The sequence below is a fragment of the Archocentrus centrarchus genome, chromosome 22 (genome assembly GCF_007364275.1).
Source record: "Archocentrus centrarchus isolate MPI-CPG fArcCen1 chromosome 22, fArcCen1, whole genome shotgun sequence".
NCBI classification, from domain to species: domain Eukaryota; kingdom Metazoa; phylum Chordata; class Actinopteri; order Cichliformes; family Cichlidae; genus Archocentrus; species Archocentrus centrarchus.
The window spans coordinates 5,369,817-5,385,328 of record NC_044367.1 but is presented as its reverse complement, the minus strand read 5'-3'; the positions used below and the strand labels follow the sequence as shown (position 1 = coordinate 5,385,328).

Here is a 15,512-nt window from a genome sequence, read left to right as displayed (position 1 = left end):
CAATTTACAATAACACAAGAAGTAGAAAAACAGAAATATTCATATTCATGGCCCAGGAAGTAATTACTGTTTTGATGTTTTCCTTGATAAATAACTAATAATAAAAAAAAAACTCTAATAATCAGTAGCTTCAGCAATAAAAACACACATGGCTGCATTTTTCAGTTAAATTCAGTCAAAAAAGACCGTCTGCAATTCTGCAAGTGCAAGCCAAACATGAGCCCAAGTTTCTCTCTGCCATACGCAACATGCACAAGTTGTGTTCCTACCCAGAGAAACAAACACATCTCAGTCAGTCACACAATAAAGTCTGAGACATGCAGACCAGCATTCATTTGCAGGTAGGCAAGCTCACTCATTTACACAAAAATACACGCGGGCATGCAAGCACACAGAAACCAGGAGAGGACAATCGTTTTATCACGGGGCAGAAGTGCTCATTTATAAACTATACCACCCACATATATGCTTCTCTGGTCCGTTCTCTGCGTTCCTCCCCTTCCTTTTCCCTACTATCTCTCTCTTTATTCCTCTCTCATCTCCAGTAGAAGTGAAATTACTCTCCAGCCAGCAGCGAGGTCAGAGTGTCTGGCCTCCGTTATTTGTCTTCTCCTTCTCTACAATATGTGTGTGTGTGTGTGTGTGTGCGTCTTTGAGTGTGAATTTACAAAAGTGAGCGAGAGAAAGAGAGAGTGTGACCTTCAGTAGCACGTGTACAGCAGAATTAGGCAGATTCTCTATTTTTCAACATGCGTGAGTGAAACCAAGTAAAGTTCACTCAACTTTGAACACATTTAGGGAGCTTGTTCATGATAAAATAAAGGACAAGCAAACTATCCTTATTATTTATTAAAGGGCAAAGCAAACACATTTCAGCTTTAAACGGTCATCAGTGCAGCTCACGAAAAAGATTTACTATATCTGTAAAGACCAGTTCCAACGGAAGACCGAGGACTCATGACAGGAAGCATCCGAATGACCCGGAAAGGCGGTGGATGGAAAAGTAAAATAAATTATCATAAAAAACATTACGACATGAGTGATGTGTCATTAATCACTGTTAAAATGTTAACACACACAATAAGCAAATAACATGTACTTATCAGAAACTATCAACACAATGTCACTGATGGTGTTATTAGGAAAATTCTACAAGAAGACTGCATCATCAATGTTTGAGATAAACTACAAAATCTCTAAAAATGATGAGAAAATGACTCAATGTTCGATATCTTGACATGATGGCCAGATGAATTAACTCATCTAGCCACTGGAGCTCATTCATCTATTTTCTTTATGATAGTTTTATGTTCAGAAAACCTCATTTTAATTCTTGTTTAAGTTGCCTACATATTCTAGTCCATATGGGCATCTCAACAAGTAGACCACAAATTTCAGCAAGTGGACCATAAAACTGGTTCTACAAGAGTTTCTGCTTTCAATTTTGAGCTTTTTCCCAGTGTTGAGGTGTTAAAACATATCCGCTTGGATCACAGCACTGCATAAAGTTTAAACATCGGTGAGGTTCATTAGCAGAGGTCAAGGTCGCCGAGATTTGAACTTCGAATGAGATTTTAAGTGCGCGCATCTGTGGTGTGAATTTGAACATCGTACAGTAGGCCGACATCGTTCTCGAGTTCTGGCCAGTGTTAACATTTTTTGTGGAACAGACGCCGGAGACACCGATGCAGAGGCCATGACAATAGCTCGATTTTTTCTTCAAACAACCGAGCTAAAAATCACCCATGGGTCATTTTAACATGAGAGTCTAATGGGAGTGCCTCAAATGACTGCGGCGAGGTGTCGGCCCTTTCAAAGTGGCTTCATGTTTTGGCCTCAGAGGTCGCCGCTTGGTCTGGACTTTAATTCCAAACCCAAATCTGAGCTCGTGAGGTGTTGTCTGACAGTTCTGTCCTCTCTGTGTCCTCCTCCACATCATTCCTGGTTTCATTTCTTCTTCTTTTTTTTTTTTTACTACCTTTCACCTTCCTTCTCTTTCTGACCTGTTACCACATGACTATCTGTCAATTATTTTCCCTGGTGTATGTGGGCTTTCACATTGGCATGACACTTTGTGCTTCTGTGTGCATGCACTAGTGTAACACAATAGTGCTCAAAGCTTAACAGCTTTTTATGCTTACGTAAGTGTGACTGTGTATAGCTGTGCCTGTGTCTCCCTGCCAAACCCTTCACCTTGTATCCAAATGCACCCCTCCTTCTGCTTCTATATTCATCACTATTAGAGATCCATAACACCTCCATTCTGCTGTAGCTCTCTGCCTTCAGCTGAGGAAAGCACTCAGCTTTTTGATCCTGCCCGAGCAGCTCGGCTGTGGACGGCTCCCTCATGAATGAATTTCCGCCGAACACCGGTGGCACAAGCTGCTTCCTCAGACAAGACGCACATGTGCTGAGCTGTCATACTGCAGTGTTAAACCCTTGCTGTGATAAGTGAGTGCTTGAAACGTGGAACCTAAAACGCATCATCAGCTACAGATTTCTTTTTGCCGGTGTGCCGTCATGGTGCCAGACATGCGTGGTTTTCTAATATGCAAACTGTCAAAGTGTTAAAATCTCATTTGTTTCTTTTGTTTGTGGAGGAGGTGTCAGATGAAACATCGCTTCCATGACACTGATCGCACTGGAGAACTAACAGATTAACTTTTATCAACTGGCTGCTTCAGGACTGCCTTACTGATATCGAATGGACTTGGAACATGAAGCTTCAGCTCCTGTAGACTTTTAAAATGCAGCAAATCCACAGAGACTTTTGCTGTGATAGGGGCACAGCTTCAGGGTGGTGATATTTAGTCTGGTTCAATATAGACTATTGTTCCATCCTGAACTGTTAACAACTGGCAGGATTTCCAAGACACATTCTGCAGAACAAAGAGGAACTCAAAAAGTGCAAAATCCTTAATGATCTAGCTTATTAAAGCATATTAAATAAAGCAAGTCTTCCTTTATCTGTGCTCTACTCCTTCATGAAATTGGGTTGGGCAGTTTTTGGGATAACATATCTCCACCACTTATATTTCTAATGATTTTAGTAATCCTCTGACCTTTCCTCTAGTGAGGCTCTGATGAGACTTAACTTTCCTTGTTTGTGCATGAATTACTAAAACACACAAAATAAAATGCAGTTTTACGAGTAAAATTACAAGGCCTGAGGATAAACCCTCTGGAGAAAACATGTGCATCTTTAGACTTTAGGAATACTTTTACTAATGATATACTGAGAATGAATAGAAGACATTCTCTATAACATATTACAGAAGTTTAATAACACAGCATTTTGCAAGTTTATCTGCCCATAAAAGAAAAAAAAATTCTAACTTTTTGAAAACAACCTTAAATTGACATAGTAGCCATATAACTGTACCATAGCTGCAGTTTGGTTTGGTTTGTTTTTTGGTGGTCTGGGAGCTCACACAGTCACTCTGGGGATGATTTCTGGATTTCTCTGACTTCAGATTTCTAGAAATGAGAGCTGCTCCATGGACACCACTCAAACAGCCAGCAATTTAAGGAGAACATGTGGCTGAACATGTTCTCCTGGTCCGACTGGGGAGAGGACCAGATAAAAACTCATGGGTTCAGCTTGGGTGGTCCAAATACTCTCCTCCAGCTTGGCTTATTGCCCTCTTTATTTACACACCAATAAACTAAGCTAAAGAATGAAAATGAAGTATTGAGGCACCGGGAAATCCAACTTCATTCAACTACTTACTGAAAAGACCCAAACCTTATGGGTGGGTATCATACATGTGCCACAGTAACAGTATCTCTCGCTAGGTCTTGAGTTTTAATGTGCAATTCTAAACATCTTAACCAGAATAAGAGGAATGGGAATGGGGAGCCGAGCAGGAGAAAACTTCTGGTTTGTTGCAGTTCAATAACAGCGAGTCGTCAGCATAGAAAGAACACGTCAAATAAGACCTGTCCAAGGCTCGACCCCTGAGGCAGCTCCACTAGCTAGAGAAGCTCAAACAGATGTTAAGGTTAAAAAAGGTTAAAATAATCTAAGTTTGAAAAAAACAGCTGATCAGAAACTCTAGTCCATGCACTAAAATCCTCCTCAGCCTGTCTTTTATTTGACTTTTATACAGAGCCTTAGAGAAAACGTTATCCAACCACAGCCAAACTGTTACAGACACCTTTAATAACATTCATTTTGTTCCATAATTTTACTTAAGGAGCGGGTGGGGTGGGAGTGGGGTGTTACCTAGGGAACAAATAAACATACCTTTGTTCTGGAGTCGACGGTTATTTCGCAAAAATATTATGACACTGTCTCGGGTTATAAAGATTATTCCATAACCAAAACACTGCGGCTTCAATCACAGCACCATCTGTCTTTCACGGCACATTTTTGCATCAAATCAAACGCTGACATGCTCACTGAGTGTAACAGCGCGTCAGCTGACTGCCTGCAGTGTGGAATGAAGGATGTAAAGTGTAAATGTCAGAGTGCTCTAACCTGCTGCTCTCCCAGCTCTCTCTTCAGTCTGTTCTGCCACTGCAGCGCCTGCATCACGATCGCCTCCCACCTTCTCTCCAGGTTGATAGACAGCAGCTGCAGGGCCTCTCTGTGCTGCTCCGCATCTGGGCCCACTTCAGCCATGGGGCCCGACTGTTTTGTGGTGGGGATTACACAAACAGCTTGACGTATGATTAAAATTTTAAAAAAATAATTGTAAGAATTGAAACTAGTATAGTATTTCTCACTTGATTCTCAGGGTTTTCAAAAATAAAAACAAAAAAAAATTTAATTTCCAAAGTATATTCCCTCTTCTTTTCTTTTTCTGTCAGTAAGGTGGTATATATGTATATCTTGCGTCTTTTGCAGGTGAGATAAATTCACAATCCTTTTACTTTGCCAGTCAATTTGCTGTCATCTAATTTGTGTTTTCCTTTACCCACCTGGCTTTGCTGCAGCAGCTTCTGGCAGAGTTTCAGAACAGAGGAGACTCCACGCCGTCGGGCTTGTATGTCCGAACACAGGGACTGGAGGTTAACATGGAAGAGAAAGACGATGAGAAACTGGGGTGGTCAGAAAAAGCAGCTCATAACGACAACAATAATCGAGTTTAAGTTTACAAAGCTTCTTACGAATGTTTGGAAAAACAAAAATGTAGGTAAAAAAGTACTAATAATGTGCCGCTGCTGAACAAAAGTAACCACTGTTGTCATTGTCAGTGTTTCTGTTACTGTTGGATTTAAGTGGCACTGTTTCAACGGTCTTCTTCCCTTCACTGTGTTTTTTGTTAGTACTTCTGGAGTTTCCATCATCCTTTGCTGAAATCCTTTTATGTAGTTATGCATAAAAGGATTTCAAGAAGTCATACCGCACCAGTCAAAAGTTTGGACACACTCACCCACTGAGTGTGTCAAACTTTTGACTGGTGCTGTAAGTTGAAGCACATAAAATACAATTTATGTGCTTCAACAAAGCTTGAGTCAGTTTGCAGTAACAGTTCTCATATACTGTGAAGGGTTATCAGCTGCACTTACACAATTATACTGTTTGGATGATCATATCCTTTCATCTATGTTAACAAACTCCCAGATTTTCATAATTAATAATATGGAGAGAAATTATGGACACAACTATGAAAATAAGATCAGTAAATAAACCAGAATTATTCTTTTCGCTAACAATTAAAGATCAAGCAAGAACTCCATTCTTCGCAGTTCACTGTAGTTCAACTCCGGTCATTCATTACAGTTTATTAGCATAAAGTCAAATTCAGCACACAGATCCTTGATCAGCAGCAACAGTGCATAAAATAAATGACAACAGCCAATATTCCCCTCTCTGCTTCCCTCTCGGCTTCTGTCTAATAAATGCAAAAAAAAAAGAGGAAAAAAAAAAAAAGAAACAAGGATTGGCAGTGCCTATTATAAATCACTATATGCTGATGAGTTTTCACACTCAAAGGTCAGTGTGTGTGTGTGTGTTTGCATGTTTCGGTGTTTACTCATGCAGGCCTGTGCATAAAGTTTGTGTAGCAGTGGGTGTATGTGCAAACATATGCATATATTTCTGTGTGTGTGAGACAGAGAATAGAGGGGACAGCCTTACTCCTCTGCGGCAGGGACCAAGCACGTCCAAGCCCGAAACTATTTATGCTAATCCTGCCTGCTCGCTGAAAAGCACTTCCTTTACATTTTCTTTACATTTTTCCAATAAATATTAAACACTATTACAATGAAATGGGATTCGCTCTCTCTAACTCTCTCGCTCTCTCTTTCTTGCGTGCGCACACATTCGCACGTTGCCTCCTTCTCACACACACTCCACACTTCTTCTGCCTTTCATCTCCTCTTTCTCGCTCTCTCCAGTTTAGCATATTTGTGGCTTGCCTGGTTGTCTAAACAGAAGATGGCGACGCAGAATACAGCAGACAGGATCAAGAGGACAAGCCAAGTGTGTGTTCGTGTGTGTGTTTGTGGGTGGCAGATAAATTTATTCCAAACAGGAGGTGTGTATTACATTGAGGGAGGAGGCCCTAAACAATAAAACGACTGAGTGATACTCGCTGTGTGCCAAATAAGTGCGGCAGACAGCAGGAGGGAGCACAGGAAGATGTATTAAACTAGACTGAGGCTGGAGCAATACTTTGCCATGTTACAGTCAAAGGATGACGGCCATAACTCAGCAGTGTCTGCTTCATCAGAAAACCTAATACACTGATTGAGAAATGTTTTAGAAATGCATTTTACCATGTAAAAACGTCTCTATGTGCAGTCAAAACAAGTCAGATGTGAGATATTTTTGCTTATTAATTTGCTTAAGTTGTGATCTGTGATCAGAAGGTCCACGGATAACCTGCTGCGTGCTGCCTGATGGATTACACAGGACAGGTGCACGACTGATTGCAGTCCACAAACAAATTTAACAGGCAGACACATTTTTGAGCTTTCTACTCAACCGTGTCTTACAAGATCATTTGGTTCAATACTTAATCAATACAATACAGCCATGTACAAAGGCTGTGTGATGACTCGCTCTGCACCCCGAGGTAACTGACCGGGGATTTTCAACAAATTGAGGGGGTACACCTACAGAAGCTGAGGAATATGGGAAAATATTTATAGCAGTTATAGCAGCTAGCTAAAATTATGCATAGAAAGTTGTAAATTATTTTTCTAAAGGCACATTTGGGCTATTTCAGCTCAAATTACTGTGGGCCGTCTTCTTGATCATTCCAGATTTGTCTAAAAAATTTTATGGTCCAAAGTTTGGACAAATTCTTATAAAAATGAACAAAAAGCTATTTTTATTCAGCTTTCATGCTGGATTTAATAAATACTACTACTTTGTAGTACTACTGTACTACGAATAACAAAAATATCAGCAGGCAGTCTGATCCGAATACAACAAAATTCTGGAGTTTCCGGATTGCATTCTAATTATAACTGAGAAAATTATTTTATTAAATATATGTACATTTTTCTTTTTCAACACCCACATTAAGAGCATGCGCATCGCTCTGGAGGATTCTGATAATTCTGATTAATTTTAAAATGGCTGAGAGTTAGCACATACCAATATAATTTTTTTGTATATACAAAAAAGGAGAGTAATTAAAAGTAATGAAAAAGGGATTAGTAACTCATTTCACAAGTGGTCTTGCTGCCACATGGCACAGTGGGTAGTCTGATATAAGACCCTAACCCTAACCCGACCGCCAGGTCTCGAAACTGTAGGAAGAGTAGGTCTCTAAAATGAAAAATATGAATATATTTAATAAAATTATTTTCTCAATTATAATTAGAGCACCATCTGAAAACTACTGATATTTTTGTTTTTGTGATACAATTTGTCAAATTTGCTCAACCCAGCATTGAAGTTGAATGAAAACAGCCTTTTCTTCATTTTTTGACAAGAGTTTCATATTGAAACATATTCTTTGATTTTGCATTATTGTGAAGTAATGTACTGTAATGTGAAGGTTTTATCAGTGTGTGCTCAAATATGGGACTTCACAGGACTGCTTGAATTTTTTTCATATTTAAACTAGCCAATATTAAAACTTTTTCTTTTATCTATCTGTCCCAAATTCCATATCCCGATTCAATTTAATGGCAAAAAAGACCAGTGAAAATTTCAAGCTTTTATTTTTAATAGTTTTTGAGATACTCGTGTTTAAGCATTGCCTCAGATTTCAAAGGGCGGAAAAGCCTGAAATATATGATCTATGAAGCTAAAATTTGACAGCAGTCATTATAAATGTCCAAACTTTTTACCATAACATTTTTAGACAAACTGTTAAAAATGGTCGAGCAGAAAATGTTCTAAAAATGTGAAATGGTAAGCTAAAAGCTGTCCAGATCTCAGCAGAACTCATCTGAAAATGAACTTTTTATTTATTATTATTATTATTATTTCCTCTGACAGGGCTGCAGGGTTGGATCAGATGGAAAAACTTTGGGAAACACTGGTATAGACACTGATGGGGCCTCCAATAATTTTAGGTGTTTGGTGCTATTCTCATTTATATGTGTTTGCCTTGGTAATTAACTGATAGGAGCCTTACAGCCAAGAATACTCTGCTTGTGTTAGAGACCACAATGTAGTGACCCAGAAAACGCATCCCTCGCTCCCACCATGAACTTGTACATGTCGTGAATATGGTAAACAGTATTTCTGACCACTAGAAGTATTACAGAAAAATGATCTTAATGTCTTCATGTATCTCTGTCTCACGCACACAAACACAAGAGCTGGTGATGTAATCATTGCTTGACACCGTCGAGTAAATACGTTCAGACTGTTTGTGAGATCTCAAGAAAAACGCACGAGTTTATTTACAGGAAAATTCACTGTGGGCTCAGAGCAAGTTCAAAGAACCTCTCTTTGAGAATTTATGGCACATGTTTGAGTTTTCATTTAGTACTGCAAAATACAAAGTGAATTTCCTTTTTTGTCTACATTGAAAGCAGCTTTGAAAACACATTAACACGGACAGGAACAGTGCACCGATAATTGTAATACTTGTCAAAATCATAAGTGTTATGCTCGCAGACTGGTAAGCTTAACTGAGCAAAACTCTGCTCTTTGTGAATTTATTTCCATACAGAAAGGGGGGGGGGGGGGGGGGGGGGGGTGATTCCTAAGTTTCTATTGTTTCTGCACTGTTGGCTTTTATGCACTGATCCCCCCTCTCTCACTCTCCTTTTCTCTGGACCGGTCTAGCCTGGCTGGGCCCATATTGACTCAGAGGGCTCTACAGACACAGTCGGACAAATATTTGCTAAAAAGCTTTTCTTCCAAAATACATGGGAAGCCGTAGAGTGGCAGCAGAGAAAGAGATGGAGGATGGAGAGGGGAGGTTGAGATCGACAGAAAAGCCAAAAGCAAGTGTGAGATTGGTCGATAAAGAGGAGAAGGCAAAAATGAGGGTAATGTGCAGTAGAGTGAAGACCGAGAGAAAAGAGCGATACATAGCAGAGGAATAGAAAAGACAAAACAAAGAAAGGAATTTTGTTCACGTGGGGAAATGATGACTCAACAGAATGAGAATCTGTGTGAGTCTGTTGATCTGCTTTCCCAGTTTTATTGGTTTCTTGCAGAGTAAAGGCGGCGTCCTGAAAGACAGCTGACAATTTTTACTGCCAGGTGGTCAATAAAATTATCATAAATTTGTACCAGGAAATTAGTGAGTGCGTCCAGTTGTGGTCCTTTTATTTTTTTTTTTAACAGATGACATGCTGACGTCCTCTTGTTGTTGTGGGACTTTCAGTGACAATTTGCAGCCAAGTGTGAAGCTGCTACGATGTGAGTCAGCACCTCAAATTCTTCACAGCAGTATTGACCTGCTTATAGCATTCTTTTTACAATCAAACGCAGTGTTCAATTGTGAAGTCATATGACTGGCAGGAAACACAGTGGAGAGTTTTGCCATTGCTATCACTATAATAAGTCTACCTACATAAATATATACAGACTGTCTAAAGAGATCTCTTCCAGTTGAGCTATTTAGCTCAAATTTTAATGGACACTTTCCCAACCCTCAGATAAGTGCACTAGAGTCAGCTTAACCTACACCAAGCATGTTCGGTGTGAAAGCGTCTTAAGTATCGAGCAATCTTACTTGAGCTTGAAAGAGAAGCTCTTGATTTAATCAGCACTTCACAGACACACAAAACCTAATTAGAAATGAGAAAACAGAGATTTAGAAAATAAGTGGACAAAATTAGTGTCCTTGGCAAGTCTTCTGGCTCATCCATGGGGGACAAAGGAAGGATTTCAGAAATCTCAAAGGAGGTCTGAGTGGAACCTCTAGCTTCTTTATGTTGAACAAGTTGTGGTCCTTCAGCATCTGATCAGTAGTTCTCCATTTCACAGTGAAGAGAAGCTGCTGATGTCTTGTGCAGATCTCTCTCTAGGCTGTCATAGTCAAAGCTTAACACAAGAGACACTCGGAGTACAAATTATTTCTCTATCTCCTCATTTGTTTTCTCTCTCTCTCCCTTCATGTATCGGTCTGTCACTCAACATTTTCTTTCAGGAAGAGTGACCGACTCACGATAAACAAAAGGAAAAGGATCTGCTCTCCTCTTTCTATAATTCCCCCTTCAGCCTCTTCCTCTCTCACTCCCTTACCCTCCTCCGTGCCTTTCTCAAGCTCGATCTCTCACTCTCCCCTACTCCGTCCTGCTCTAGCTCTCTCATTCTTTAAATCTCCCTCTCCTAAAAACAAAATCCTCTTAACTCTCCGCCACCTCCTCATCTCCACAATCTAATTACCGAGACCTGCCGTGAGGAGAGGGATGCAGGGAGGTGTGAGAGAGGAAGAAAAAGCAAAAGCCAGAGAGAGGAGAGTGGAGGTTGTTAGTGTGGTTGCTATGTCAGTGTTTTTCACGACTGCAAAGCACTTGGAAATGGGGGTGACACAGAGACATAAGAATAAGAAGCAGGTAAGATTTGTAATTTTCTGATTATAGTACCATTAGAATACCTTCATCTCTGCACTAAAATCAAAAAGACTCATTGGTGGTTGGGCAGTTTTTCTACCAAACCCTTTTTGGCATTTCACAAAAGAAGGCTACACTTAAAAATAATAAGCAACAGCATTTAACCTAAATAAAATAATTCACCGACTGTTCATCAGAAAATCTCCACTAGAATACTAGACAGTAATTCCGATGACATATTTGATAATACCTTGCAGTACTTGAACTTTCTTAGTATTTTGCTCTCTGTGAAAAAGCACAAAAGTTGGATCCACAGCCTTAGGCATGAAAAATATGGAGGGATGGAGGAGAAAAACTGAAGAACTGCATGTAAAAACCGAGAAACATCAACAAAACGTGAACTTGTGGACTTGTCTTTCAAACTTTCCTGGATCATTTCTCATCAGTACCTGAAGAAACAAGCACCGGCCACCACAACTGTTCAAACTGCTGGTGACGCAATCTAACAAAGTTAAAGTGGGGTAAAACGGTGAAAAAGACAAGTTAAAGAAAGAAGGAAAGGAAACAGAAAGTCAGACAACCACGGAGAAAGATGTGAGAGACAACTGCATGAAGGCAAAACAAATGAGAGGCGGGAGAACATGGAGAGAAGGCAAGGGCAAACTGTAAAGGATTTTGAGACAGGAATGAAGAGAGAGATGCACAGGGAGAGGGAAGGAGAATTTTGGCTGCTTGCGTGGTGACCCAGCGGATTTTTCAATCAATTACCATTAATTAGAAATCTCTGATTAATTCTATTTGTTGATTAAGTCAATTAAAACCACAAGCACTCGTTATCGCACAACGAGCCTAATGAATTCCTGTCGACAATTTGTTCCCACACACATATTCCCTCTGCTGCTGCTAATACCGCCTAAAGCTACCCAAACTTTGTTGTTTGCATACTCCTTCCCATCTTTCCCTCTTTTCTCTCCTTCTCCCTCCTCGGCCAACATTTGTCTTCTTCCTTCTTCCTCATTCTCTTCCTCTTCTTTATCTCTCTTTGTTACAGTTTCATTTAGTCTATATGTCTAATTGAATTCACTACAAACACACTCGGCTGCATAGGTTTGTTCAAGAGCACCTTGACAGACATCATTGGACAGGAAGCTTTCCTTCAGGGTTTGGAGGCAGAAATTCTCCTTACCCAACCTAGCTCTCTAAACTCAAGGATAAGGAAGCTCCAAACTCAAGGATAGGGAACCTCTAACTTGGGAGGGCTGGAACCTCAAGGGGTCCTTCAAATAGACTGGAGAAACAGTGTACATGGTAGCACAACAAATTCACAACCTTGCTCATATGATTTTTTTTTTTTTTTAAGAGAAGTTAGATCATTGTTTTGGAGTCAAACTGTTGGTTAATACCAGCATAAACATGAAGTAGCAGGTGGTAATATTTCAGTTTTGTCAGATCAGCTCCCTCATTTCTTAACCCCCCAAAGTACAAGATGTCAAAATTCCCATTGCGGTTTCAGTAAATGTATCTGTGTGCTGTTTGTGTCGGGCACTTCCTGTTTTAATTTGGAAATTGCGTTTCTTCTTCATCCATATTGCTTTTCCCTCCTGGTCAGTTAGTTCTTATTGTATAAACTACACAATCCTTTGGATCAACCTTGTTTTTCCTTGGACATTATTAAAACTCAACCTGCTTTTCCTCTGCACTGCCTTTATTTTAATTTTTTTTTATATATATATTTTATATATTCATATGTCTTTGGCAACCTTGTTTCTCATCATTTTGACTTGAAACATGAAAACAAAGAGTATGCATAACAATATATGATATATATGAATAAATAGGCTCAGTAGTCTCAATAGTGTCTCAGTATTAAGACAAAAATGTTTATGGGCCCCTCTGAGTCTCACTTCTGAAAGAAAAAGTATCCAGACTTTTATATAAATACAAGACACACAGTATCAGTAGCCACAGAGACAGCTTGCTGGGTGTGCAGCGAACAGCAGAGCCTCTGTGCACTGAAACCATGAAAACAGACTAGAATATTTCCATCTTTTCATATGTCTCGACATGATGATTATTTGGCAAGATTAGGTTACTGGATAGGTAACTGATGCTCACTGTGTATTCACAAATGTGCAGTAGACATTAGTAATACTAATCCTAGGGTTGATTTACGATTCTTAAAACCAGGTTAACCAGTTTTTAAACTCTAATTTCTGCATGAAGAAACATACTGTATCTGCACGGGGAAGGATTTATAACCTGAATTAAAAGTTTACAGGATAATAAGTGTTTTTATGTCCCAACTATCCCTCACTGAAGTCAGTGATTGTCTTTCCTTTAAAACATAACTGGACTTGCTTGGATAATGCGTACTGTATCACTTTATAAGATTTCTTCAAATGGGTCACACCACATTATGGAGTGAAACTTGATGCAATACTTCAGCTGACCCAGAATCCATCTGTTTCAGGTGCTCTGTTTTTTAACAGCACATATAAATGGGCTCTGAAAGACAGCAGGATTCATTAAGGGCTTTTAGAGTAATTCACTGAAAATGGAAGCAGACAATAAAGTAAAATGTACCTCTCCCACTCACTTTACCACTGTGTTTGTGACATTTATGGAAAAACCTGGACACCCATGTGCATTAAAATATTAATTTAATACTCTGACAAAGTGAGAGCTTGACTCCAAAGTCAGAGTTTTCATTTTGGGATTTCTCCAGAATGAATCATGAGGACGGAGATCAAAGGTCAGATAGCTGTGTGATTTTTTTTATAGTGCTCATATGTAAGAACGGTGATGAGATAAGCAGCAATATGGACAAAGTCATAGAATCTTGTAAAAAAGAAATGGTTCCAGAGATTATTGCTTACAGTCCACCAGTGTCCATTAGTGGTTATGATAATCAGAACCATTTACAACTAACAGAAATCATATTAATAACATAAGACCACACCTTACAATTACCAGTTTAAGAAGTGTTCAGCAGCATGGATGATACTGTTTCCCACAGAAGTGTCTAATTATCTGCTCCTGTGTGTGTGTGTGTCTGTGTGTGTGTGTTTGCAGGATGAGTCCTATCAGATCTTAACATGTTAAATGTGGTCCTTAACATGGCAACTGAAGTTGGAACTACGCAAGCAGCGACCTGTGGGGCTAGAAAAGGGAAGTCAATGCACAGCTGATATGAACTGCATTTCCTTTAATGGCCCCTTCAGGTTGGCTCCAATATAATAATCATCTTCAGTCATGAAAATAACATCTTTACTGCCTGGTACAAACTGGTACAGTTTCAGTTTTAATCTCTGTAGCCAACTTATCCCGTCATAATAACTGCATGGGAGGACTTTTCTTTTTTTTTTACAACTCATCCATTTGGATACTATTAAAGCTAAAAAGAAATTAAGAAAACTAATTCAAGTCATCAAACAGGAATTCTCAGCTGTATTTGTGCCGTTTTAGAGTATTTTTAATGGAATTGTCTGACAAATAATATGACAAGCTGTGAGCTGCAGCTCATCTGGATTACTCAGCAATATTTAACAGGTATCTGTATCTGCACGCTGCACCTCTATAGTTTATAGGTGCATCTTTCTAACCTAACTAGCACTGACTGGTCATTTAAGACTGCAAAGATGTTAACATAGAGGCTGAATAATGTTTAGTCTAATGTTTAGGAACAGGTCCCATCACTGTGTCTGATTGTGGGGACGGGAACTAATGGATTACCAATGCAGACTTTAAATAATCAGAAGTTCTTTGGCAGTATTAGTGGTCACATGCTCAAATCAGCATGTTCTTATTATTCTGAGAGCAGTCTCCTCCATCTGTGCCTATAGATATGTTTGCAGCCTGCTGAAAACATGATGACAAAAATGATATGTAGTCTCACTGAAAAATCCCAATATATGGCAAGCCTAGCTACGACATGCAGTAACTCTGACATGAGGTTGCAGATAAAATATTGAGTGAGTGTTTGATTAAAGGAAACTAAAAAAAAAAAAAAAAAACGCCTCAGTGACAGAAAGCTCTGCAGCCTTCATGTGAAAGTCAAAATGGATTACTGCTGACATCATCAGGTCTTATTATTGTAAGTTATTATCTGAAGTCCTTTTGCCCGCTCGACATGCGGCGACATTTTAGGGATGAAAGCTTTACTCTTAAAATATTCAGCAGCAGTAAACAAATGGAGGATATATGAAGTCTTTGTGAGTGAAAGCATTTACTGTTCTCACTAATGCAGCAGGGAGAACGCACCGCGGCCAGTTAAAACGTTTCTATCAATAAAATCCAATCTGCTTCTGTCTCTCTGTATTTCCCTGTATATTCATCTATTCAACTTTCTCTCTTTTCTGTTATTTCGCTTTCTTTCCGCATCTCACTTTAGAGGCTGTGCTCTCTTTCTTTGCCAGTTTTTCTTCCTGTCTCTCCCTCGTCTCGAGTCATTTCTTGTTTCTTTTTCCCCCCACCTGACCACTGAGTTGTTCCAGTGCTTTCTCTTTTCTTTCTCATCCTTCACTTTTATCTCTCCCACCTTTGTCTTTCACCTTGTCTTTATCTTTGCTCCTTTTTATCTCTACTGTTTT

The 15,512-nt window shown here is 39.4% G+C and overlaps 1 protein-coding gene across 1 annotated transcript in view; it reads right to left on the bottom strand.

Annotated features, from left to right (window-relative positions):
• Positions 1–15,512, bottom strand: part of akap6 (A kinase (PRKA) anchor protein 6) — a 223,357-nt gene that overhangs the window by 20,900 nt on the left and 186,945 nt on the right. Inside the window, exons 18-19 of the mRNA XM_030719108.1 lie at positions 4,924–5,007; positions 4,481–4,633 (exon numbers count right to left, since the gene is read on the bottom strand). Of these exons, the coding sequence (XP_030574968.1) occupies positions 4,481–4,633; positions 4,924–5,007 (237 nt within the window). The remainder of the gene's footprint in view (positions 1–4,480; positions 4,634–4,923; positions 5,008–15,512) is intronic.